At 36.4% G+C, this 23,825-nt stretch overlaps 3 protein-coding genes across 5 annotated transcripts in view; 1 reads left to right on the top strand and 2 right to left on the bottom strand.

The window, feature by feature from the left end:
* The first annotated feature begins 788 nt into the window (after positions 1 to 788).
* Positions 789 to 6,014, top strand: mlx (MAX dimerization protein MLX). Of its 2 annotated transcripts, none has more exons than XM_068704463.1 (8): positions 789 to 858; positions 2,204 to 2,240; positions 2,403 to 2,492; positions 2,911 to 3,020; positions 3,174 to 3,276; positions 3,851 to 3,950; positions 4,046 to 4,247; positions 4,347 to 6,014. In XM_068704463.1, exons 1-8 carry the CDS (start codon positions 820 to 822, stop codon positions 4,401 to 4,403), a joined length of 738 nt encoding a protein of 245 aa, XP_068560564.1. In that variant the 5' UTR covers positions 789 to 819; the 3' UTR covers positions 4,404 to 6,014. The 2 variants fall into 2 exon arrangements, with proteins under 2 accessions (XP_068560564.1, XP_068560565.1); XM_068704464.1 differs by having other exon boundaries at positions 792 to 858; positions 2,201 to 2,240.
* psmc3ip (PSMC3 interacting protein) lies at positions 5,501 to 8,423 on the bottom strand. 2 transcript variants are annotated; one of them, XM_068704465.1, is made up of 8 exons: positions 8,305 to 8,423; positions 7,771 to 7,871; positions 7,551 to 7,640; positions 7,353 to 7,464; positions 6,960 to 7,105; positions 6,774 to 6,827; positions 6,186 to 6,245; positions 5,501 to 6,098 (listed from the first exon to the last, which is right to left on the bottom strand). In XM_068704465.1, exons 1-8 carry the CDS (start codon positions 8,321 to 8,323, stop codon positions 6,042 to 6,044), a joined length of 639 nt encoding a protein of 212 aa, XP_068560566.1. In that variant the 5' UTR covers positions 8,324 to 8,423; the 3' UTR covers positions 5,501 to 6,041. The 2 variants fall into 2 exon arrangements, with proteins under 2 accessions (XP_068560566.1, XP_068560567.1); XM_068704466.1 differs by lacking the exon at positions 8,305 to 8,423 and having other exon boundaries at positions 7,740 to 7,825.
* A 10,804-nt stretch (positions 8,424 to 19,227) lies between these two features.
* Positions 19,228 to 23,825, bottom strand: part of llgl1 (LLGL scribble cell polarity complex component 1) — a 32,066-nt gene continuing 27,468 nt past the window's right edge. The window contains 3 exon segments of the mRNA XM_068704461.1: positions 19,228 to 21,066; positions 22,063 to 22,145; positions 22,288 to 22,423. Of these exon segments, the coding sequence (XP_068560562.1) occupies positions 22,067 to 22,145; positions 22,288 to 22,423 (215 nt within the window). The 3' untranslated portion in view covers positions 19,228 to 21,066; positions 22,063 to 22,066.

Here is a 23,825-nt window from a genome sequence, read left to right as displayed (position 1 = left end):
ACGAGCAACAGAAACCGGGGTGAAGGACAGGGTGGAAGAAGAACACGGTAACTGATTGGTGTAGCGTGCGAGAAACAGGAGAATGATGAGAGATAATGTAGCACAGCAATGAAACAAAGTAGAGTGTCAAAGGTTAAAGAAACATATGCAGAGGTGCAGATGTAAAATCAACCAAAGGAAACTTTCTCTCGCTTATACCGCAAATCCACTTTCACTAAACTAGAGCCACTCGTGCTCTTGAAGCCAGCTTAACTCGCATTGGACAACAACATTTGTTTTGGTCATTTTCCTTCACGTGAGGCCAGGTAGATGTGACAGGTGAGTGGCGCTACAGGTTAGAGAGAGTTGTCCAACAGCGCCACTCTGTGTTTGAAGCCATCTACTGCATTGCAGGATTGCTGCATTCGAAGTATCCTCGGAAATTGCTAACTCCTACTGTTTTACTGTAAATGGACTTTGTGAAGAAATGAAAATGATGCTAATGAACACTATTCTTTCTCTAGCGTCTCTTACAGTAAAACACTCGCACAATTATCTGTTTCATGACGAAGCCGACCTGTTTTTTTATCATTTGTGCACACGAATTAACGCTAGGTCCCTCGGGGTAACTGATTTTGAAATTAGCCGTTGACGCAAGTTAGCAATACAATTATGCACTAGCTGATACAGATGGATCTGCGAGAAGTCTTTATTATTTTTTATTTGTTCATATGAAAGAGGGAGATCGGTTTGTCTGTAACGGTTTTCAAGCAGAACAGAGTAGGAATTTCCGAGCAGCACGCGAAGGCAGCACAGCTATTAGTTTTCTTACGTTCCAGGATGACGGACCCTACAACGTCTCCAGAGGACCACTGGAAAGTAAGTAACTCGTGTTAGTTACTCAGTTAACCTCTACTTTTGTTTAGTTAAATCGGCCCGTACGTCTGCCGCGTGACAGCAGTGACAAGTGTCAAACAGTGTTGTGTCTGGCAGTTGCCGTTTTGCTGACGTTACTGAGGAGCGGCGCTTTGTTAGCTCGACGAGCTAACTGTAGCTAACGTTAGCTTAGGTGAAACGTCACAGAGCGACAGCAGTTAGCTCATTAAGTAAACAACACTCGTGTTACTCGTTTGTACCTAAAAATAGATTTGCACACACCTTAAATGACATGTTTGTTTTTTTACTTTTCTTATTTATGTTTTTCAAGCATCCACGTAAAGTTACATTTATTGAAGAATCTGCCAGAAAGGTGCAGGAAATCCATTTATACATAATTACAGCAGCATAGTGGAGTGTATATATGTGTGTGTGTGTGTGTGTGTGTGTGTGTGTGTGTGTGTGTGTGTGTGTGTGTGTGTTTGTTAAGTGCAAACAAGAGACAGATAATAAAAAAACAAGCTCAAAACAAGTACTATAAATAAGAATATTAAATAATTAAAAAAGTAAAGAATCCACAATAACTAAAATATATATACACAGACGGAATAATTGTTGTGTTGCAATATTATATATAGAGATAGAATAATTGTAGTATTTATATTTCACAGATTTGTAGTGTTGTGTGGTCTATATTACGTTACATTCAAACTGTGTAACACTGGTGTGGTATCAGAAAACTGTATATTTGTCACTAGGAAATAACGTGGTGAACTTTCCCTTTGCTAACAGTATTGACTGAAGCGTTCCCCTCTGCGCTGTAACGCTGTAATCGTTCTATCAATGACTCTTCTGATGATAATCCAGCTGTTAATATGGACAGCAGCTGTAAAGAGATTGTTCCTAATCCTCCTCAGATCAGGGACTCATCTGAAGCATATCAAACTCTCAAACAGAACATTTGATGTAGATTTTATCCTCTCTTTACATGGCTCTGCTGCAGGCAGAGGGAGTGAAAACCTTTTGGTTAGACAGACACTCCAAACATTTAACAAGACTTGGTGTTGAAATTGAACACGCTTTCAGGGTTTGGCCTCCTGGATTCATTGTGAAAAGACCCAATTTTTCAAACTAAATCTGTGAAATACTGATTGAAAACTGCTCATTTGAATTGGATAAACTAGGGCGATGCTCAGTGGGGGTTTAGCCTGTCAGGCAGGTGAGCTGTTGCTCTATTGTCGTCGTATTTAGGGCAGCACGCTCTTTGTTTGTCGCCCTTTTTATACCAACGTCTCAGCCTCTATTTTCTCCTCTTTCCATCTCCTGTTGTCTGGCGATGGCTCAGCAGACAGACGGCGCTTTCAGCGACAGTGGCTTTGACCCGGGTGAGTATCCAGTCGGCTCACGTCGCCGTTGTTTGTCACATCGTGTGATTATTTAGGCTGTATGACGGTCACCTTGTGTTTCTAGCCTCTTGAGCTGACGTGTCACTCCATCTCTGGGCTCACAGTGAAACCTCTCTGGTGTGTGTCGTCTTACCTCTCTAGGCTTCTTTGCTGAAACCACCAGAAAGGGTTCAGTTGTGTCCAGAGCCAACAGCATCGGCTCAACAAGTGCCTCTTCAGTGCCAAACACAGGTATTCTGTTTGTAACACGGGGATCGGTGCCGACAGTTTAAAGAGCGTTTGTGCTTCTTTTTAGTTTTTGATGTGATGTTTTTCTTTGTGGACTGAATGACCTCCCCATAATGCGTGTACTTGTACTCTAAATTCTGTCAAATACTTAAGAATCAGCTGTCATTCAAAGTAAAAGCTCACTATTAACCTGAAACATAGCCTGCTTTCTTTTCTTTTCTTTCTTTTTTTTGCTTCCTGCTTCGTAAAAAAAAGGTAAAAACCAGTCTGGCTGCTCGGTTCACAAGGCGCTCTTAAAACCTGACAACATTTGAGAGGATATCTTTTTTTTAATTTTTATTAACATCAGTGTCTAATATGAAAAGTATTTCCATGGAATCCATGTTTCTTAATCTGAGTGTTTTAATACATCGTGGGACAGATGATGAAGACAGCGACTACAGACACGAGACGTCCTACAAGGACTCGTATAAAGATCGACGGAGACAAGCGCACACACAGGCTGAGCAGAAGCGCCGGGACGCTATCAAGGTAAAGCTCCAAAAGACCGCAGATCGGTCTCTGTGACTTACTGCAGACACACACACACACACACACACACACACACACACACACACACACACACACACACACACACACACACACACTCAAAGGTTTTAGAGTTGTTGTTTTGTTGCACTGCAGAAAGGCTACGAAGACCTCCAGACCATCGTCCCAACCTGCCAGCAGCAGTCTGAGTTTGCAGTGGGAGCGCAGAAGATCAGCAAAGCCACGGTGCTCCAGAAAAGTAAGCTGTGTCCTCATAGGAAGATCTGATGTTACTGGATGAACACTCGGCGGTCAGCCCTGTGAGCGCTGTTTGTGTTTGGATGGAAGGACGTCTCATCTCTGTTGAGGCAGGATGGTAAATAGGGCCAAGTCTGAGCAGTGTCAATGGAGACTGCAGCGCTTCCAGTGACCGTTTCAACGCCGACTGAGCGGTCAACAGGTTGCTGCCACAGGTGTCTCCTGGAGTAGCTCCTCTAATGAGGAGGTCTGTGCAATCATTGCAATTCTTAATGTGCTTTGTCGTCAATTATTTTTGCCCAGATATTTGTCCCAGATCACAGATCCAAGCTCACAAAGCAGGCAAAAAAAGAGACGAGAGTACAACCATAGATATCAGTTAGTTCACTAGAAGAAGATGGAGACAGAATTAGGACACGGCGGGGGGAGAGAGCCGCACTGCGGGGGAGAAAGAAGAAGTGGCAGCGTTTCTGGTGTCTGTGGGGGAGGGGGGCACCGCTTCTTTGAAAAAGGGAAACTTAAACTCTGTGGAGTGAAGAAATCACTGACGGATGTATTTCTGTATGTGTTTGCAGCGATCGACTACATCCATTTCCTTCACAAAGAAAAGAAGAAGCAAGAGGAGGAAGTTTCTCTACTCAGGAAAGAAGTGATGGCGCTGAAAATCATGAAAACGTGAGACAGCGGTTTACAAACTCTCTCTCAGTCCGGCTTGTTTTTTTCTTTTAATTCGTTCTGTAGTCCCAACACGTATGACCTTCTCTCAATAGCAACTATGAGCACATAGTGAAGGCCCACCAGAACAACCCACAGCAGGGAGAGGACCAGGTGTCGGACCAGGTCAAGTTCAACGTCTTTCAGAGCATCATGGACTCCCTGTTCCAGTCCTTCAGCAACTCTGTTTCCGTGAGCAGCTTTCAGGAACTCTCCGCCTGCGTCTTCAGCTGGATCGAGGAGCACTGCAAGCCGCAGGTGAGGAGTGTTTTTTTTTTTGGTGGATCAGACCCAGTAGAACTGGTCGGTGTTTAGTCACCGTTGAGGTAATGACCTCCTTCCCTTTTTGTTTCCTAGACGCTGAGGGAGTTTGTCGTCGGAGTGCTCCGGCAGCTCAACGGTCAGCTTTATTGAAACCTCTGGACCGAACTCCCGTAAATTGACTTTTGGTCTTACTCTGGCCTCTCAGGGTGAAGTAAAAAAAAAATAATATATATACTTCAATCAGCCTCAGGCCACATCACAGTATTTCCACTCGGCTCATCAGTGACTCCCTGTTCTGCGCGTTGGATTACCTCGACCTCCCACTGTGGGCAGAGATGGCGTGAGAGTGTTTAGAAGAAGCATCACTTTCTGATCGTAAGTGTGCACACAATGCAGAAACGGGAGCATGGTCCAGCCTCAGCTGACGTGTTCAGATCTTAATATTGTTCTGCTAAGAAATACAAGAGCTCAGAAGTAAATGCGTTTGTGAATGTTAATGTTAAACGTGCGTTAGTGACGGTGTAGTGTAGCTGTAGTCACAATCTGAAGTCGCCCTTCAATAAATCCTCTTAGATTTGAGTTTATTGGTCGCATTGCTTCTGAAATCCCTAAACCGTCATCTCTCCTAACGGTGCAATCAGCAGGTTAAAAACACACTGTTCACCTTTTATAGTGTAAGGCAGCAGATTTAGGGATCATTGTCTCTATATGTATATACTTTTGATGATTATCAGATTGCAGTTTACTCTTCAATCAGCATTTTTCTAAATGAAAATGATGTAACCTTTAATGCCACCATGATGCTATTTACTGTGATGATCGGTGTTGGTTCATCACAGCGGTATGAACCACTAGTGAACGTTCACCACAGCTGTAGAAACAGGCTCCAGCTGAACGAGGCTGACCTCCACCAGCCACAGGCTACCGGTGACGTTTACAGCCGCTGTAGTGAATTCAAAAAGATTCAACGTTAAACTTTGATTTTAAACAAATACGTCAAATCTGTTTCTGTTCGATAACAAAGAGACACGTTAATGTTCTTGCTTTAATCAAAGGAAAATGATCATTTGTTTACTGTGTTGTTGCTTCAAGTATTCTTTTAATAGTTGGTTTATAATAACCATCTACTATACATCACCATCCAAAGAGTAACGTCAACCTAATTTATAGAAATATGAAGAATTATTGTTCGGCTTCATTTACCACAAATAAAAGAAAAGAAGTGCAGCAGAAAAGGACAACTCGCAGAAGTGACAGCAGTCTTTAATGATGAAAGATGAGTTTGGTTCTTTTGTTGGAGAAACACTTCAGCGTCAAAACATTTAATAACTCGGAAGCAATACTGAGTGAAGAAGCAGTACGACGGATGATTAACAAAAGAGGAGCAAACATGACAACCCTCCAAAACACCACAACCCATAACTACGTTTTATACACTGCGCTTCTTTAAAGAACAGATTTAAATAACAACATGGCAGCAAGATGGACTTTAACACAGTGGAACAAAGCAGCTCTCAAAGCTTTAACGACTGGTTCGTTGAGGATTCATTTTAAGGCTTTAAAAAAGGGAAAAAATAAACCAATGATGCCGAAGAGGCGACAAGCATCCGTCAGTGTTGTGTTGACGTAGTGTTAGTGTGTCTCAGCTGTTTATGTTTAAATGTACCTTTCAAATTACAGTGGAAGTTGTTTTTTTTTGCTATTCAACTTTTATTAAACGAAAAGCCATAAATAAAGAACGTGCTGTGGCTCTGATGTATATTGATGAATAAGCGTTTCCTTGTTCTCTCAAGTACTTGGAACCACCACCTTACAGTCCTCATCCGTCTCCACCCCCACCTCGTCCTGAGAGGGAAACATCGCGTTAACTACTGATCAAACAACACTCAAACAAGGTTTAGGATGAGGATTCAATGAGCTGCTTTCTCTCACCAGGAACTGCTTTTTGCTCTTAGGATACCCTTCAAGGATTGAATCCATCATGTCTGAAGCCTGAGAGAAACAAACAAAAAGTTTAAAGCGTTTTTATTTGTATAACAACGGATGTCTCTTTACCACGAGTCTACAGATCTACTTTCTCATCTCCTGCTTCTAACACTCGTACTGTTGATACCGACATCTTTATTTATTTAATTAAACCTAAATATTTAAAATGTTACAGTACACGGGGATACAGTTGCAAAATACACAAAAGCCGTTTTGTGGCTCTCATTTAAATGTATTTGACACCAAATATAAATGGTATTATTTTTTACATTAGTTTATCTTTTAAAAAATAGTGAAAAAATGCTTTTCACTATTTCTCAGAGACCAAAGTGATGTCTTCAATTAGCCTGTTTTGTATGACTAACAGTCCAAAACCTTAAGATATTTAATTTATTGTCATATCTGACAAAGAAAAACTGCAAATCATCACATTTGAGAAGCTGGAACCAGAAAAGGTTTTTGTTTTTTTTCTTAACATCAATAGACTATAAAAATAGTTTAATCAACTAATCATTGCAGCTCTGTATACGTTACCAATCTCTTCCTCTTCTTCCACTCTTTCACGTAAACATCCCGGTCTTTGTAAACCTGTAAATTAAAATATGAGTATATTGTTTATTATGAGCATCCTGGACAGCAAACAGAAGAAGAACAACAGTATCTTCACTCGGTTTCTAAGATGTTTTGCTGTAGTTAAAGAGCATGAATGCCTCCCCGGACCTTCTCCTTCTCCTCCGGTGTGACGTGATTTGTGGCCGACTTTATCTTCTCCAGACGCGCTCTGTACCCCGAACACTCGGCTTTCAGCTCCCGGATCTCTGACATCATTTCCTCTGCTGTCAGGGAGCTGCTGAGCTCCTTCAGCTCTGTCAGTGGACAAGTCACGTAAATGTACACAGCGGCCTCTTTTTAATAATGCAGTACAGCGAAAACACAGTGGGAGGGTAGGATTTAAGGAGATCTATTGGCAGAAATTTAGTATAATATTCATAACTATGTCATATAGACATCTACTGTACTTGTGTAGCTATTGGCAACATCCTCAAACAGTGCAACATGCACATATCTGCACTCTGTCTGGAGACACCAAGCTGTAAAGACGGGTTACTGCACCTGCATCCAGCTGCCTGCAGCTCTGGGTGAGGGACTGCACCTCTGCACTGAGCTGTGAGATCTGACAGTCCATCGCCTTCAGGTCGGCCTCGTTCACATTTGTGAACTGAGACTGTAGGGAAAATGTTTTAGCATAATATTACTTTCATTGCCTGCTACTTTCCACAACAGTATCGTATTTCTGATGAACACGCTGACCTGATCAGCAAAATAGATCTTTTGTTTTCCATATGCTTTCTCCTTTATCTTGCCCTCCAGAGCCAGCAGCTCCATGGCTTTGACCACCGCCTGGAGAATCACAAATGCAATCATTAAATTCAATCATTAACTCTGTAAGACAGACAGACAGACAGACAGACAGACAGACAGACAGACAGACACACACACCATCTTTACAGGTGTATGGATGACTCCTCACCGTTTTACCAAAGCCATGCTGCTTCTGTAAATTGCAGAAGACATCCTGAGCGCTGTAGGGTCGGTTCTTCTCATTCAGATACGCGAGGATGAGCGTGGCGCCTGTGGATGACGTCAGCGTGTGATTAGGACAACAAACCGTTCCCAAATGGTAACGTAACTTACGTACGTTGGGTGTTTAGGTTGTAACGTTAAATCGTCGTTGTTTGTATGCTAAAGTTAGGTCTTAAGTGAGCTTAAGACACTGGTGAACAATTGCGGTTTATTCCATGTGACTTAATAACAAAACATCCCACATAGGTTGCTTTAGCTCAAATATATCATGTTGTAAAAGTGGGCGTATTAGGAGCTATCTTATTATGCTGTTAGCTACGTAGCTAACGTTAGCTGATGGCTACGTAGCTAACGCTAGCTGATAGCTTGTTAGCTAAACCCGTGTTATCTGTGAAATCGAGCGAGCGTCGATACGAGTGTCAGATACGTCAGTTAGCTTGTTACAGTTTAAAAACACTCGGACACAGAAGCTAACTCTTACCGTTATCCTTTTTACTCATTTCTACCTTCTTTCCGCTTTCACGTTAGCTTTCCAAACCGAGTTTCGCGCGAAATGCGCGTCACGGAAAAGATCGTTTATGCTTCAGGAGTCATCACACCAGGAGAAATATCTCCTCTGCTCTTAAAGCGGTGTCGACAGCACTTGCATAATCTCTTTCTCACCTAAAAACACATTTACTTCTGCATATCTACGGTGCTCTTGTTAAAATGACAATGATTGCCTTAGAATAATATAAGTGATATCCGGGGGAAAAAAGAGCAGAGTGATAGCTCTGTAATTTTGCACATCAAAACATATTAAACCCAGTTACAGAGAAGAAAATACACTAGTATGCACATTACGTCATCAAACTACAGATCTGCCATACTAAAGAACTGACATCTTCATGGAGCAGCAACGAGCAACAATCTTTAAAGGATAGGAGAATAACTTTATATAGTTTGTATTTTTACTATACTTTGACTTTTATTGTCTTTTTTTGTGATGTACTATTCTGATACATATTTTTATGTATGACTTTTTTGTAGGACATACTATACTATGACTTTTGTGTGACTTACTGTACAATTGTGTTTTATGACACACTCTGCTAAGACTTTGTAATTACTTCTTTCCTGACTTTTTTCACGACTTTCTTTTAAAAAAAAACTATGCTGATGACTTTGTATGACATACTAATCTATACCATGCAATGTTTTTGTAATTTTTTATGACTTTTAATAAAGTACTCTACTATGATCTTTTTTCATGACATTTGTAATACTTTTTATGACATTTGTATATTATGGCAATTGAAAGATTCAGCATTCCAAGTATTGTTCTTCTAATCTTTATTCTTCCAACACTTTCTTCCGTACATTTTTTGGTACGTTTTTTCTTCTACATTTTTTGAGCTACAGAAACCGTTCAACTATCAAAATGTTCAGCTCTCTAAGAACGAGCCTGCTATGTTTCTGACCTTTAAACTTTTTGAATTATTAAGCTTTTTATACTATGATTTTTTTCAACATACTATATACTATGACTTTGTATGACTTTTTTCATGACTTATTTCGACATACTATACTATGATATTTTTATGACTTTTTTCGACATGCTATATTATGATATTTTTGACTTTTTTTGACATACTGTACTATGACTTTTTTCGACATACTATACTATGACTTTTTTTGACATACTATATTATGATATTTTTATGACTTTTTTTGACATACTATGATATTTTTATGACTTTTTTCGACATACTATACTATGATATTTTTATGACTTTTTTCGACATGCTATACTATGATATTTTAATGACTTTTTTCAACATACTATACTATGATATTTTAATGACTTTTTTCGACATGCTATACTATGACTTTTTTCGACATACTATACTATGATATTTTAATGACTTTTTTTCGACATGCTATACTATGATATTTTTATGACTTTTTTCGACATACTATACTATGACTTTTTTCGACATACTATACTATGACTTTTTTATGACATTTTTCAACATACTATACTATGACTTTTTTTTCAACATGCTATACTATGATATTTTTATGACTTTTTTCAACATACTATACTATGATATTTTAATGACTTTTTTCGACATACTATACTATGACTTTTTTATGACATTTTTTGACATACTATACTATGATATTTTAATGACTTTTTTCGACATACTATACTATGATATTTTTATGACTTTTTTCAACATACTATACTATGACTTTTTTTCAACATGCTATACTATGATATTTTTATGACTTTTTTCAACATACTATACTATGACTTTTTTTCGACATGCTATACTATGACTTTTTTCGACATGCTATACTATGATATTTTTATGACTTTTTTCGACATACTATACTATGACTTTTTTAATGATTTTTTAAGATATAGTATAATAGTAATGAAGAATCTCATCATCAGTATTTCTAAGCACAGTTTGTACACAGTATTGCTATAAGAAATAAAACACACACTCAAAGGGTTAAATTATTTATTGACGCAATATTGGGGCAGCTGTGGAGAAAGGTTTTCGACATACTATACTATGACTTTTTTTCGACATGCTATACTATGATATTTTTATGACTTTTTTCAACATACTATACTATGACTTTTTTCAACATACTATACTATGATATTTTAATGACTTTTTTTGACATGCTATACTATGACTTTTTTATGAATTTTTTCGACATGCTATACTATGACTTTTTTATGACTTTTTTCAACATACTATACTATGATATTTTAATGACTTTTTTCGACATACTATACTATGACTTTTTTATGACTTTTTTCGACATACTATACTATGACTTTTTTTCAACATGCTATACTATGACTTTTTTATGACATTTTTCGACATACTATACTATGATATTTTAATGACTTTTTTCGACATGCTATACTATGACTTTTTTTCGACATACTATACTATGACTTTTTTATGACACATTTCAACATACTATACTATGACTTTTTTTCAACATGCTATACTATGACTTTTTTATGACTTTTTTCAACATGCTATACTATGATATTTTTATGACTTTTTTCAACATACTATACTATGACTTTTTTTCGACATACTATACTATGACTTTTTTCGACATACTATACTATGACTTTTTTTCGACATACTATACTATGACTTTTTTATGACATTTTTTGACATACTATACTATGATATTTTAATGACTTTTTTTCGACATACTATACTATGACTTTTTTATGACATTTTTCGACATACTATACTATGACTTTTTTTCAACATGCTATACTATGACTTTTTTTCGACATACTATACTATGACTTTTTTCGACATACTATACTATGACTTTTTTTCGACATACTATACTATGACTTTTTTATGACATTTTTTGACATACTATACTATGATATTTTAATGACTTTTTTTCGACATACTATACTATGACTTTTTTATGACATTTTTCGACATACTATACTATGACTTTTTTTCAACATGCTATACTATGACTTTTTTATGACTTTTTTCAACATGCTATACTATGATATTTTTATGACTTTTTTCAACATGCTATACTATGACTTTTTTTCGACATACTATACTATGACTTTTTTATGACTTTTTTCAACATGCTATACTATGATATTTTTATGACTTTTTTCGACATACTATACTATGACTTTTTTCGACATACTATACTATGACTTTTTTTCGACATACTATACTATGACTTTTTTATGACATTTTTCGACATACTATACTATGACTTTTTTATGACATTTTTCAACATACTATACTATGATATTTTAATGACTTTTTTTCGACATACTATACTAAGACTTTTTTTCGACATACTATACTATGACTTTTTTAATGACTTTTTAAGATATAGTATAATAGTAATGAAGAATCTCATCATCAGTATTTCTAAGCACAGTTTGTACACAGTATTGCTATAAGAAATAAAACACACACTCAAAGGGTTAAATTATTTATTGACGTGTTATTGGGGCAGCTGTGGAGAAAGGTCATCTTTCAATCAGAGATTTGGAAGTTCAATCCCCGGCTCCTCCAGTCCATGTAGCATACGTGTCCTTGGGCAAGACTCTTAACATTTGCTCCCGAATGCTGTCCCTTCAGTGTATATTTGGGTGAATGACATTTTGTGTATAAAGCTGTTTGAGCGCTATACAAATACAGTTCCATTCAGAAGAATTGATGCATGTCTGGGAGATATTGTAGAATCCTCTCCGGTCAAGTTGATTGGCCCTTTAAAACAAATTACATACATAATGTGTTCATAGTAGTATACAATTTGGCTGAATCTGGTGCCAACTGTTGTTTGATTGTGCAGTAATATATATATCTGTAATGTTTGTGTTCAAGTCACTCACCTCTGTCTCCTCCCAAGGGACTTCAGGATGAAAAAGTCCTCAGGATATCTGAGCACAAATGTTATGGTTCCAGGAGATACCATGATATAATTAGTAGAGGTGTGTCTTCTTCTTCCTTTTCATGTTTTCTATGACTCTATTGTAATGTGTACCATAAATGAAGATCATGCAGCTCATTGATATTAAGTAGATATGTATTTTAATGTCTTTGTTGTGGTTTGTGTAGTTTTGATGTCAGCTGAGGGGTAGAGTTCCCTATACTGTGGCAGGAGAAAGATCCCAGTTTCCATCAAGCGCTGCTGCTGTCAGGACCTCAAGCTGCCTGTGGTCCACTGTCTGCTATGTGGAGAAGATGACTGTCATGGTTGTGTGTTCATTGTGGATGAAATAAAGAACCGGTTGGTCTGTAACTAATCTGTCTAGAGTGTCTTGCTTTTAAAATAGTCGTAAAATAGTATGTCAAAAAAAAGTCATAAAAAAGTCATAGTATAGTATGTCGAAAAAAGTCATGGTATAGTATGTCAAAAAAAAGTCATAAAAAGTCATAGTATAGTTTGTCGAAAAAAAGTCACAGTATACTATGTCGAAAAAAAGTCACAGTATAGTATGTCGAAAAAAAGTGATAGTATAGTATGTCGAAATAAGTCATAAAAAAGTGATAGTATAGTATGTCGAAAAAAGTCATAGTATAGTATGTCGAAAAAAGTCATAGTATAGTATGTCGAAAAAAGTCATAAAAAAATCATAGTATAGTAAGTCAAAAAAAGTCATAAAAAAGTGATAGTATAGTATGTCGAAAAAAAGTCACAGTATAGTATGTCGAAAAAAAGTCATAGTATAGTATGTCGAAATAAGTCATAAAAAAAGTCATAGTATAGTATGTCGAAAAAAGCCATAAAAACATCAAAGTATAATATGTCGAAAAAAGTCATAAAGAAGTCATAAAAAATGGCGGAAAGAGTCATAGTATAGTATGTTGTAAAAAAGTCATAAAAATATCATAGTGTAGTATGTCAAAAAAAGTCATTGTATAGTATTTTTAATTTTTTTTTTATGTTTTTGTTGTGGTTTGTGTAGTTTTGATGTCAGCTGAGGGGTAGAGTTCCCTATACTGTGGCAGGAGAAAGATCCCAGTTTCCATCAAGCGCTGCTGCTGTCAGGACCTCAAGCTGCCTGTGGTCCACTGTCTGCTATGTGGAGAAGATGACTGTCATGGTTGTGTGTTCATTGTGGATGAAATAAAGAACCGATTGGTCCGTAACTAATCTGTCTAGAGTGTCTTGCTTTTAAAATAGTCATAAAAAAGTAAAATAGTATGTCGAAAAAAAGTCATAAAAAAGTCATAGTATAGTATGTCGAAAAAAAGTCATAGTATAGCATGTTGAAAAAAGTCATAAAAAAGTCATAGTATAGCATGTCGAAAAAAGTCATAAAATAGTCATAGTATAGCATGTCGAAAAAAGTCAATGTATAGTATGTCGAAAAAAGTCATAGTATAGTATGTCAAAAAAAGTCATAAAAAGTCATAGTATAGCATGTCGAAAAAAAGTCATAGTATAGCATGTCGAAAAAAGTCATAAAAAAGTCATAGTATAGCATGTCGAAAAAAGTCATAAAAAAGTCATAGTATAGTATGTTGAAAAAAAGTCATAGTATAGTATGTCGAAAAAAGTCATAAAAAAGTCATAGTATAGTATGTCGAAAAAAATTCATAAAAAAGTCATAGTATAGTATGTTGAAAAAAAGTCATAAAAAAGTCATAGTATAGCATGTCAAAAAAAGTCATAGTATAGCATGTCGAAAAAAAGTCATAAAAAAGTCATAGTATAGTATGTCGAAAAAAAGTCATAGTATAGTATGTCGAAAAAAGTCATAAAAAAGTCATAGTATAGTATGTCGAAAAAAGTCAGAAAAAAGTCATAGTATAGCATGTCGAAAAAAGTCATAGTATAGTATGTCGAAAAAAGTCATAGTATAGTATGTCAAAAAAAGTCATAAAAAAGTCATAGTATAGTATGTTGAAAAAAAGTCATAAAAAAGTCATAGTATAGCATGTCAAAAAAAGTCATAGTATAGCATGTCGAAAAAAAGTCATAAAAAAGTCATAGTATAGTATGTCGAAAAAAAGTCATAGTATAGCATGTCGAAAAAAGTCATAAAAAAGTCATAGTATAGCATGTCGAAAAAAGTCATAAAAAAGTCATAGTATAGCGTGTCGAAAAAAGTCATAAAAAAGTCATAGTATAGTATGTTGAAAAAAAGTCATAGTATAGTATGTCGAAAAAAGTCATAAAAAAGTCATAGTATAGTATGTCGAAAAAAGTCATAAAAAAGTCATAGTATAGTATGTCGAAAAAAGTCATAAAAAAGTCATAGTATAGCATGTCGAAAAAAGTCATAGTATAGTATGTCGAAAAAAGTCATAAAAAAGTCATAATATAGCGTGTCGAAAAAAATCATAAAATAGTCATAGTATAGCATGTCGAAAAAAGTCATAGTATAGTATGTCGAAAAAAGTCATAGTATAGTATGTCAAAAAAAGTCATAAAAAAGTCATAGTATAGCATGTCGAAAAAAAGTCATAGTATAGCATGTCGAAAAAAGTCATAAAAAAGTCATAGTATAGCATGTCGAAAAAAAGTCACAGTATAGTATGTCGAAAAAAAGTCACAGTATAGTATGTCGAAAAAAAGTGATAGTATAGTATGTCGAAATAAGTCATAAAAAAGTGATAGTATAGTATGTCGAAAAAAGTCATAGTATAGTATGTCGAAAAAAGTCATAGTATAGTATGTCGAAAAAAGTCATAGTATAGTATGTCGAAAAAAGTCATAAAAAAATCATAGTATAGTAAGTCAAAAAAAGTCATAAAAAAGTGATAGTATAGTATGTCGAAAAAAAGTCACAGTATAGTATGTCGAAAAAAAGTCATAGTATAGTATGTCGAAATAAGTCATAAAAAAAGTCATAGTATAGTATGTCGAAAAAAGCCATAAAAACATCAAAGTATAATATGTCGAAAAAAGTCATAAAGAAGTCATAAAAAATGGCGGAAAGAGTCATAGTATAGTATGTTGTAAAAAAGTCATAAAAATATCATAGTGTAGTATGTCAAAAAAAGTCATTGTATAGTATTTTTAATTTTTTTTTTATGTTTTTGTTGTGGTTTGTGTAGTTTTGATGTCAGCTGAGGGGTAGAGTTCCCTATACTGTGGCAGGAGAAAGATCCCAGTTTCCATCAAGCGCTGCTGCTGTCAGGACCTCAAGCTGCCTGTGGTCCACTGTCTGCTATGTGGAGAAGATGACTGTCATGGTTGTGTGTTCATTGTGGATGAAATAAAGAACCGATTGGTCCGTAACTAATCTGTCTAGAGTGTCTTGCTTTTAAAATAGTCATAAAAAAGTAAAATAGTATGTCGAAAAAAAGTCATAAAAAAGTCATAGTATAGTATGTCGAAAAAAAGTCATAGTATAGCATGTTGAAAAAAGTCATAAAAAAGTCATAGTATAGCATGTCGAAAAAAGTCATAAAATAGTCATAGTATAGCATGTCGAAAAAAGTCATAGTATAGTATGTCGAAAAAAGTCATAGTATAGTATGTCAAAAAAAGTCATAAAAAAGTCATAGTATAGCATGTCGAAAAAAAGTCATAGTATAGCATGTCGAAAAAAGTCATAAAAAAGTCATAGTATAGCATGTCGAAAAAAGTCATAAAAAAGTCATAGTATAGTATGTTGAAAAAAAGTCATAGTATAGTATGTCGAAAAAAGTCATAAAAAAATCATAGTATAGTATGTCGAAAAAAATTCATAAAAAAGTCATAGTATAGTATGTTGAAAAAAAGTCATAAAAAAGTCATAGTATAGCATGTCAAAAAAGTCATAGTATAGTATGTCAAAAAAAGTCATAAAAAAAGTCATAGTATAGCATGTCGAAAAAAGTCATAAAAAAGTCATAGTATAGCATGTCAAAAAAAGTCATAAAAAAGTCATAGTATAGTATGTTGAAAAAAAGTCATAGTATAGTATGTCGAAAAAAGTCATAAAAAAGTCATAGTATAGCATGTCGAAAAAAGTCATAAAAAAGTCATAGTATAGTATGTCGAAAAAAATTCATAAAAAAGTCATAGTATAGTATGTTGAAAAAAAGTCATAAAAAAGTCATAGTATAGCATGTCAAAAAAAGTCATAGTATAGCATGTCGAAAAAAAGTCATAAAAAAGTCATAGTATAGTATGTCGAAAAAAGTCATAAAAAAGTCATAGTATAGCATGTCGGAAAAAAGTCATAGTATAGTATGTCAAAAAAAGTCATAAAAAAAGTAATAGTATAGCATGTCGAAAAAAAGTCATAGTATAGCATGTCGAAAAAAAGTCATAAAAAAGTCATAGTATAGCATGTCGGAAAAAAGTCATAGTATAGTATGTCGAAAAAACGTCATAAAAAAGTCAGAGTATAGTATGTCGAAAAAAAGTCATAGTATAGTATTTTGAAAAAAAGTCAAAAAAGTCATAGTACAGTATGTCGAAAAAAAGTCATAGTATGTTGAAAAAAAGTCATAGTATAGTATGTCGAAAAAAGTCATAAAAAAGTCATAGTATAGTATGTCGAAAAAAAGTCATAGTATAGTATGTCGAAAAAAGTCATAAAAAAGTCATAGTATAGTATGTCGAAAAAAGTCATAAAAAAGTCATAGTATAGTATGTTGAAAAAAAGTCATAAAAAAGTCATAGTATAGTATGTTGAAAAAAAGTCATAAAAAAGTCATAGTATAGCATGTCAAAAAAAGTCATAAAAAAGTCATAGTATAGTATGTCGAAAAAAGTCATAAAAAAGTCATAGTATAGCATGTCAGAAAAAAGTCATAAAAAAAGTAATAGTATAGCATGTCAAAAAAAAGTCATAGTATAGCATGTCGAAAAAAAGTCATAAAAAAGTCATAGTATAGCATGTCGGAAAAAAGTCATAGTATAGTATGTCGAAAAAACGTCATAAAAAAGTCAGAGTATAGTATGTCGAAAAAAAGTCATAGTATAGTATTTTGAAAAAAAGTCAAAAAAGTCATAGTACAGTATGTCGAAAAAAAGTCATAGTATGTTGAAAAAAAGTCATAGTATAGTATGTCGAAAAAAGTCATAAAAAAGTCATAGTATAGTATGTCGAAAAAAGTCATAAAAAAGTCATAGTATAGTATGTCGAAAAAAGTCATAAAAAAGTCATAGTATAGCATGTCGAAAAAAGTCATAAAAAAGTCATAGTATAGTATGTCGAAAAAAGTCATAAAAAAGTCATAGTATAGCATGTCGAAAAAAAGTCATAAAAAAGTCATAGTATAGCATGTCGGAAAAAGTCATAGTATAGTATGTCGAAAAAACGTCATAAAAAAGTCATAGTATGTTGAAAAAAAGTCATAGTATAGTATGTCGAAAAAAGTCATAGTATAGTAGGTCGAAAAAAGTCATAGTATAGTATGTCAAAAATAAGTCATAGTATAGGTATGTCGAAAAAAAGTTATAAAAAAGTCATAGTAGAGTATTTTGAAAAAAAGTCATAAAAAAGTCATAGTATAGTATGTCGAAATAAGTCATGAAATTATCATAGTACAGTAGGTCGAAAAAAAGTCATAGTATAGCATGTCGAAAAAAAGTCATAGTATAGTATGTCGAAAAAAAGTCATAGTATAGCATGTCGAAAAAAAGTCATAGTATAGCATGTCGAAAAAAGTCATAGTATAGTATGTCGAAAAAAAGTCATAGTATAGTATGTCAAAAAAAGTCATAAAAAAGTCATAGTATAGTATGTCGAAAAAAAGTCATAAAAAAGTCATAGTACAGCATGTTGAAAAAAAGTCATAAAAAAGTCATAGTATAGCATGTCGAAAAAAAGTCATAAAAAAGTCATAGTATAGCATGTCGAAAAAAAAGGCATAGCATAGTATTTTGAAAAAAAGTCATAGTATGTCGAAAAAAAGTCATAGTACAGTATGTCGAAAAAAGTCATAGTATGTTGAAAAAAAGTCATAGTAAAGTATGTTGAAAAAAGTCATAAAAAAGTCATAGTATAGTAGGTCGAAAAAAGTCATAGTATAGTATGTTGAAAAAAGTCATATAGTAGGTCGAAAAAAGTCATAGTATAGTATGTCAAAAATAAGTCATAGTATAGTATGTCCAAAAAAGTCATAGTATAGTATGTCGAAATAAGTCATGAAAATATCTATATAGTACAGTAGGTCGAAAAAAAGTCATAGTATAGTATGTCGAAAAAAAGTCATAGTATAGCATGTCGAAAAAAAGTCATAGTATAGCATGTCGAAAAAAGTCATAGTATAGTATGTCGAAAAAAAGTCATAGTATAGCATGTCGAAAAAAAGTCATAGTATAGCATGTCGAAAAAAGTCATAGTATAGTATGTCGAAAAAAAGTCATAGTATAGTATTTTTAAAAAGTCATAAAAAAGTCATAGTACAGTATGTCGAAAAAAGTCATAGTATGTCGAAAAAAAGTCATAGTATGTCGAAAAAAAGTCATAGTATAGCATGTCGAAAAAAGTCATAAAAAAGTCATAGTATAGCATGTTGAAAAAAGTCATAGTATAGTAGGTCGAAAAAAAGTCATAGTATAGTATGTTGAAAAAAAGTCATATAGTATGTCGAAAAGTCATAAAAATGTCATAGTATGTTAAAAAAAAGTCATGAAAAAGTCACAGTAAAGTATGTCCAAAAAATGAACAGGAGTCTGTCAGGTTATGAATGACAACTTGTAGTACGTTATCTCGAGGTTGCATCAAAACTGCAGTGTGTAGGATTTGGCGCCATCTAGTGGTTGGATTGCAACCGACTGACATCTCGTGTGGGAGAGCTGCAGCAGGTAGATTTACCGTTTAGTTTGTCCGTTCTGGGCTACTGTAGAAACATGGCGGCAAGCTCCACGAAGATATAAACATTCTAACAAAAACAACAAAGACGATTCAGAACACTCCACTTAAAGTCCAAACCACAGTCAATTCCTATAGAGAGTAAATAATTTTATTAACATTCACAATTCTCCATCAGCCAAAACGCTAAATGACCCGATTAAAATCCTACACACAAAACTGAATGACAGAAGTAGAATCAAATTCTTCTTAATTGTGGAATAAAAAAAAAGAAAAAGTGTAAATGGTGCCAGCTGTGGCATCAAGAAGTTAATTATTCGTGTGTCAACCTGAGCACCAACACAAGCTAACACAAAAGTGAAAAAGCATTAACATGATTCATACCTGTTGAGTAACATTAGTTAGTAGTGAGGTCCCTTTTTTTTACTTTTTATTTAGTTTTACATGATCACAAAGCTTGAATACTGAGCGGTTTTTAGGCTACGACAGGTTCTACAAAGCTCTAACCGTTACTCTATCACCGGCGTCACGTTATAAACCTGTCCTCTGTAAACCTAGAGAAAGATACTGTATATGTATTTGTCTTTTTACACAGTAAAACCTTTTTTTTTTTTTTTTTTTTTTTTTTTTAAAAAGGGTTAAAAAATACTGGTGATCAAAGCTCCACATCTAGCCAATTTTACCCAGAATGCACCGATTCACAGAAACCCACAAAAGAAATCTCCAGGGTGCATCGTAGTACACAGTACATTACACTTCGCATTCAGACCGACTTTGCTTCCCTCGCCACACTTCCCTGAGTCCTGTCAAAAAGAGATGATGGAGGGTTTAACAGCGCGTCGTTTTAACCACATTCTTTACCTTCTCTTTATTCACCGCTCGGCTCTTCAATCCGGATTTTTTACCAAACTGGAACATTAACCACAACAAAGCTGATTTTGCCCGATGAAAACTGAATTAATCAAAGTTTGACTGAAAGATAAAGAAATGTATTTGCAACTTGGGCCATGCATTTAGGAATTAAGGTATTTCAAAAAAATATTATTTCACCTAAATCTGCTCTAGCTCTTCATACATAGCGCCGTAGTTTCCCCTCTTTAGCAGCTCTTTCCCTTTCATCTTGCGTACCCTCTTTCTAGTCATTAAAATATCTTTACTTTTTCCAAAAGCCATACAAAACATATGCAATAGAACATCAATCTTTGTATTACAAAACACCTTCATTATCCAGAGAGCTTCTCAGAACCTTGTTGGCGATGTGCTTGTGTGTCGTAATATAAACAGTTGATTTATGCACCGCCTCGGACTCTGGGTGAAGCATTTCAACTGCACTCAATGGCACCGAAAGGAGGGGAAGAATATGCGTTTTACAGACTTCAATATTCAAAATACTTCCATTTCCTTACAATGCTCCCTCTCAGTCCCCGCTGTATGCCCTCATTTCATGAACACGGGTCCTTCGCAGAGCTCCGGTGTCGTCGAGCAGCGCATCCACGAGGAACCAACAAGCGCCAGCGACCATCGAATCACCGCGGGAAGAAGCGTCGAGATGGATCACGAGAAGAAGAAAAAAAAAAAAAAAAGTTCAGTTTTCAGTGCATGAAATCAGAATCATCCGCTCCAAGTCCGTAGGCTGTCTCTAGCTCCGTGTGGGAGGCAACGTCCTGTTTCCAAAGTGGTTATATAGGAGGAAGAAGAAGAAGAAGAAGAAGAAGAAGAAGAAGAAGAAGAAGAAGGAGAAGAAGGAGGAGAAGGAGAAGAAGAAGAAGAAGAAGAAGGAGAAGACGATGTAGTTCTTCCAGGAGGAACAAACGGCACGAGTCTGAAGGCTTTCCTCCCGGTTCATGCCAGGCAACAGGAGAGTGCAGAGTGCCGGTTGGGGGGCTCCACAGTGGGATGATGGGAGATGTTTGTGGTCCAGCACTGAAATCCGGTCCATCCAGAACACTTGAGCCCCTCCCTGTAATACTTCAGTAACAATCACAAAACAGTATGAGCAAAAAAAAAAAAAGAGGCTGTAGCTTTATGCTAACACTTTAGCACACGGCGGTAGGTAGAAGGTCTAGCTTTAAACCTACATTTTATAGATTTAAAAAAATGAATTGATAACAAAAACAGTATTACTTTGTGTCAAAATTAACATACATAACGTATGTATGAATACTAAAGTAGTACAGTACACAATACTCTGTTAAGGAGTATTTTGTATGTGTTCAGATGGCACCACCAGAGGGTAGCAGAGTTTAAAAAAAAAAATGTTGGAGAGCCGAGATGACAGACTGTGGGAGGAGAACATTACCTCCTGATTTACAATTCCTCTGAGTGCAACTTGAATAAATGAGTGCAATAAGTGCAGAGTAAGTAACCTTTAAAAAGTCACATTACCAGGAAATGCGACGATAAACATCCTCGGTTCATTGTGCAACGCTGATGATAATCTACTCTCTTTTTGCCAAATCCAGTAGCTCCCATCTTCTCTAATATGTCTTTTATAAAAAAAAACAACAACACTTATGACATACAACTGGCATGACTGAGGAATTGAAACGGGTCCCATGAATAAAGAGGCTGAACAAGTGCAGTACAAAGACAGTGAAGAAGAAAACCCTGAGCTCCACTATGACACACTACTAAAAAACACACCTGTCTGTTCAACTGACCTGAGCGGAAAAGATTTCTGCTCTGCTGGCTTTTCAAAAAACACGAAGTGGAGAGAAACCAGAGTGGAGGGCTTGTTACTGGAATGCAGCGCTCAGACAGAAAGACTCTTTGAAGTTTGCACACTCTGGACCAGCTCCATTAGAAACAGGTGTCTCTCTCTATGTGTGTGTGTGTGTGTGTGTGTGTGTGTGTGTGTGTGTGTGTGTGTGTATCTATCCCCTTTTCACACACTCTGAGTTGCGTCTAACTGAGTGTGAGCTCCATGCATCTGCTCATAGCGGAGTGTTTGCGTTCGTTTCTCACCTGTTTAGTTAATGAGGATGCCCGTCGAGCGTCCCTCCTCCTCTTTAATGTTCTTCAGGTTATTCTCTGCCTCGTCCACAGTGCTGCGTGGCAGACACACAAACCAGAAGGTAAATTATTGTCTTTATTGTCATTTTAAGCAGTGAAAGCGGTGTGTGTGTGTGTGTGTGTGTGTGTGTGTGTGTGTGTGTGTGTGTGTACATAAATGTGTGTGTGCGCGCCTACGTTAGAAAATCCCTGACGTCCTCCACTGTGATTTCTCCGGTGGAGTCGAGGGTGATGTCAGCACAGCTGAGGGGGGAGTCCAGCGGGGTGTCCAGGATGGGAGAGGACAGGGAGCTGGGAGACTCTTCTGTTTGCCCTGTGAGGGAGAAACCCACAGAGTCGGGGACTGAAGCATGTTTCTACATCCGGGGGACTGAAGCATGTTTCTACATCCGGGGGACTGAAGCATGTTTCTACATCCGGGGGACTGAAGCATGTTTCTACATCCGGGGGACTGACAGCATGTTTCTACATCCGGGGGACTGACAGCATGTTTCTACATCCGGGGGACTGAAGCATGTTTCTACATCCGGGGGACTGACAGCATGTTTCTACATCCGAGGGACTGAAGCATGTTTCTACATCCGGGGGACTGAAGCATGTTTCTACATCCGGGGGACTGAAGCATGTTTCTACATCCGGGGGACTGAAGCATGTTTCTACATCCGAGGGACTGACAGCATGTTTCTACATCCGAGGGACTGAAGCATGTTTCTACATCCGGGGGACTGAAGCATGTTTCTACATCCGGGGGACTGAAGCATGTTTCTACATCCGGGGGACTGAAGCATGTTTCTACATCCGGGGGACTGAAGCATGTTTCTACATCCGGGGGACTGAAGCATGTTTCTACATCAGGGGGACTAACAGCATGTTTCTACATCCGGGGGACTGAAGCATGTTTCTACATCCAGGGGACTGAAGCATGTTTCTACATCCGGGGGACTGAAGCATGTTTCTACATCCGGGGGACTGAAGCATGTTTCTACATCCGGGGGACTGAAGCATGTTTCTACATCCGGGGGACTGACAGCATGTTTCTACATCCGGGGGACTGAAGCATGTTTCTACATCCGGGGGACTGACAGCATGTTTCTACATCCGAGGGACTGACAGCATGTTTCTACATCCGGGGGACTGAAGCATGTTTCTACATCCGGGGGACTGAAGCATGTTTCTACATCCGGGGGACTGAAGCATGTTTCTACATCCGGGGGACTGACAGCATGTTTTTACATCTGGGGGACTGAAGCATGTTTCTACATCCGGGGGACTGACAGCGATGTGTGTCGCTGGAGGACATTTAACGGGAAATGTTCACCTGGTAATGTCGGGTTGAGTAAATAACATTTACAGTAGTTTATGAACAAACTTCATCACAATTGGGACAAACAAACATGTTTAAATGTAATGAAGACAAACAAAAACATGGAGTTCAGCACCACAAATGAAGATTTGTTTTCTCTCTCAGAGTTCAAGGCGCAATATAAACAAAAATAGACTTTATTTAAAATGTAAACTTGACTATAAAGACATAAAGAAAGCCTGCTCTGGTCTCCACAGCAACCATCAGTTGGTGCCGAGGAGGGGGGGGCATACTGAATGGTTACCATGGAGACCGGAGGGGAACCCCTGCGAGGCCCGTTTGCAGTTTAAGAGGTTCAGAGAGAGAAGAGAGAGTGATGAAGTGGGGAACATGGACAGGGGGAGAGAAAAGT

Source organism: Cebidichthys violaceus, unplaced genomic scaffold, assembly GCF_023349555.1.
Source record: "Cebidichthys violaceus isolate CVI_PGR_0920_01 unplaced genomic scaffold, fCebVio1.0.p SCAF_92, whole genome shotgun sequence".
In the NCBI taxonomy this organism is placed as follows: domain Eukaryota; kingdom Metazoa; phylum Chordata; class Actinopteri; order Perciformes; family Stichaeidae; genus Cebidichthys; species Cebidichthys violaceus.
The sequence above is the reverse complement of the archived record's forward strand: the minus strand, read 5'-3'. Positions and strand labels throughout refer to the sequence as shown.

Bases quoted from the DNA above. Each gene is read 5' to 3' on its own strand.
- mlx (XM_068704464.1), top strand. From the start codon at position 820: ATGACGGACCCTACAACGTCTCCAGAGGACCACTGGAAA. The intron at 2,493-2,910 runs GTATTCTGTTTG...ATCGTGGGACAG, and splicing joins CTCTTCAGTGCCAAACACAG to ATGATGAAGACAGCGACTAC. The intron at 3,021-3,173 runs GTAAAGCTCCAA...GTTGCACTGCAG, and splicing joins AGCGCCGGGACGCTATCAAG to AAAGGCTACGAAGACCTCCA.
- psmc3ip (XM_068704465.1), bottom strand. The intron at 6,828-6,959 runs GTCCGGGGAGGC...TTTAATTTACAG, and splicing joins CACCGGAGGAGAAGGAGAAG to GTTTACAAAGACCGGGATGT. The intron at 6,246-6,773 runs GTAACGTATACA...TGTTTCTCTCAG, and splicing joins GGAAGAAGAGGAAGAGATTG to GCTTCAGACATGATGGATTC.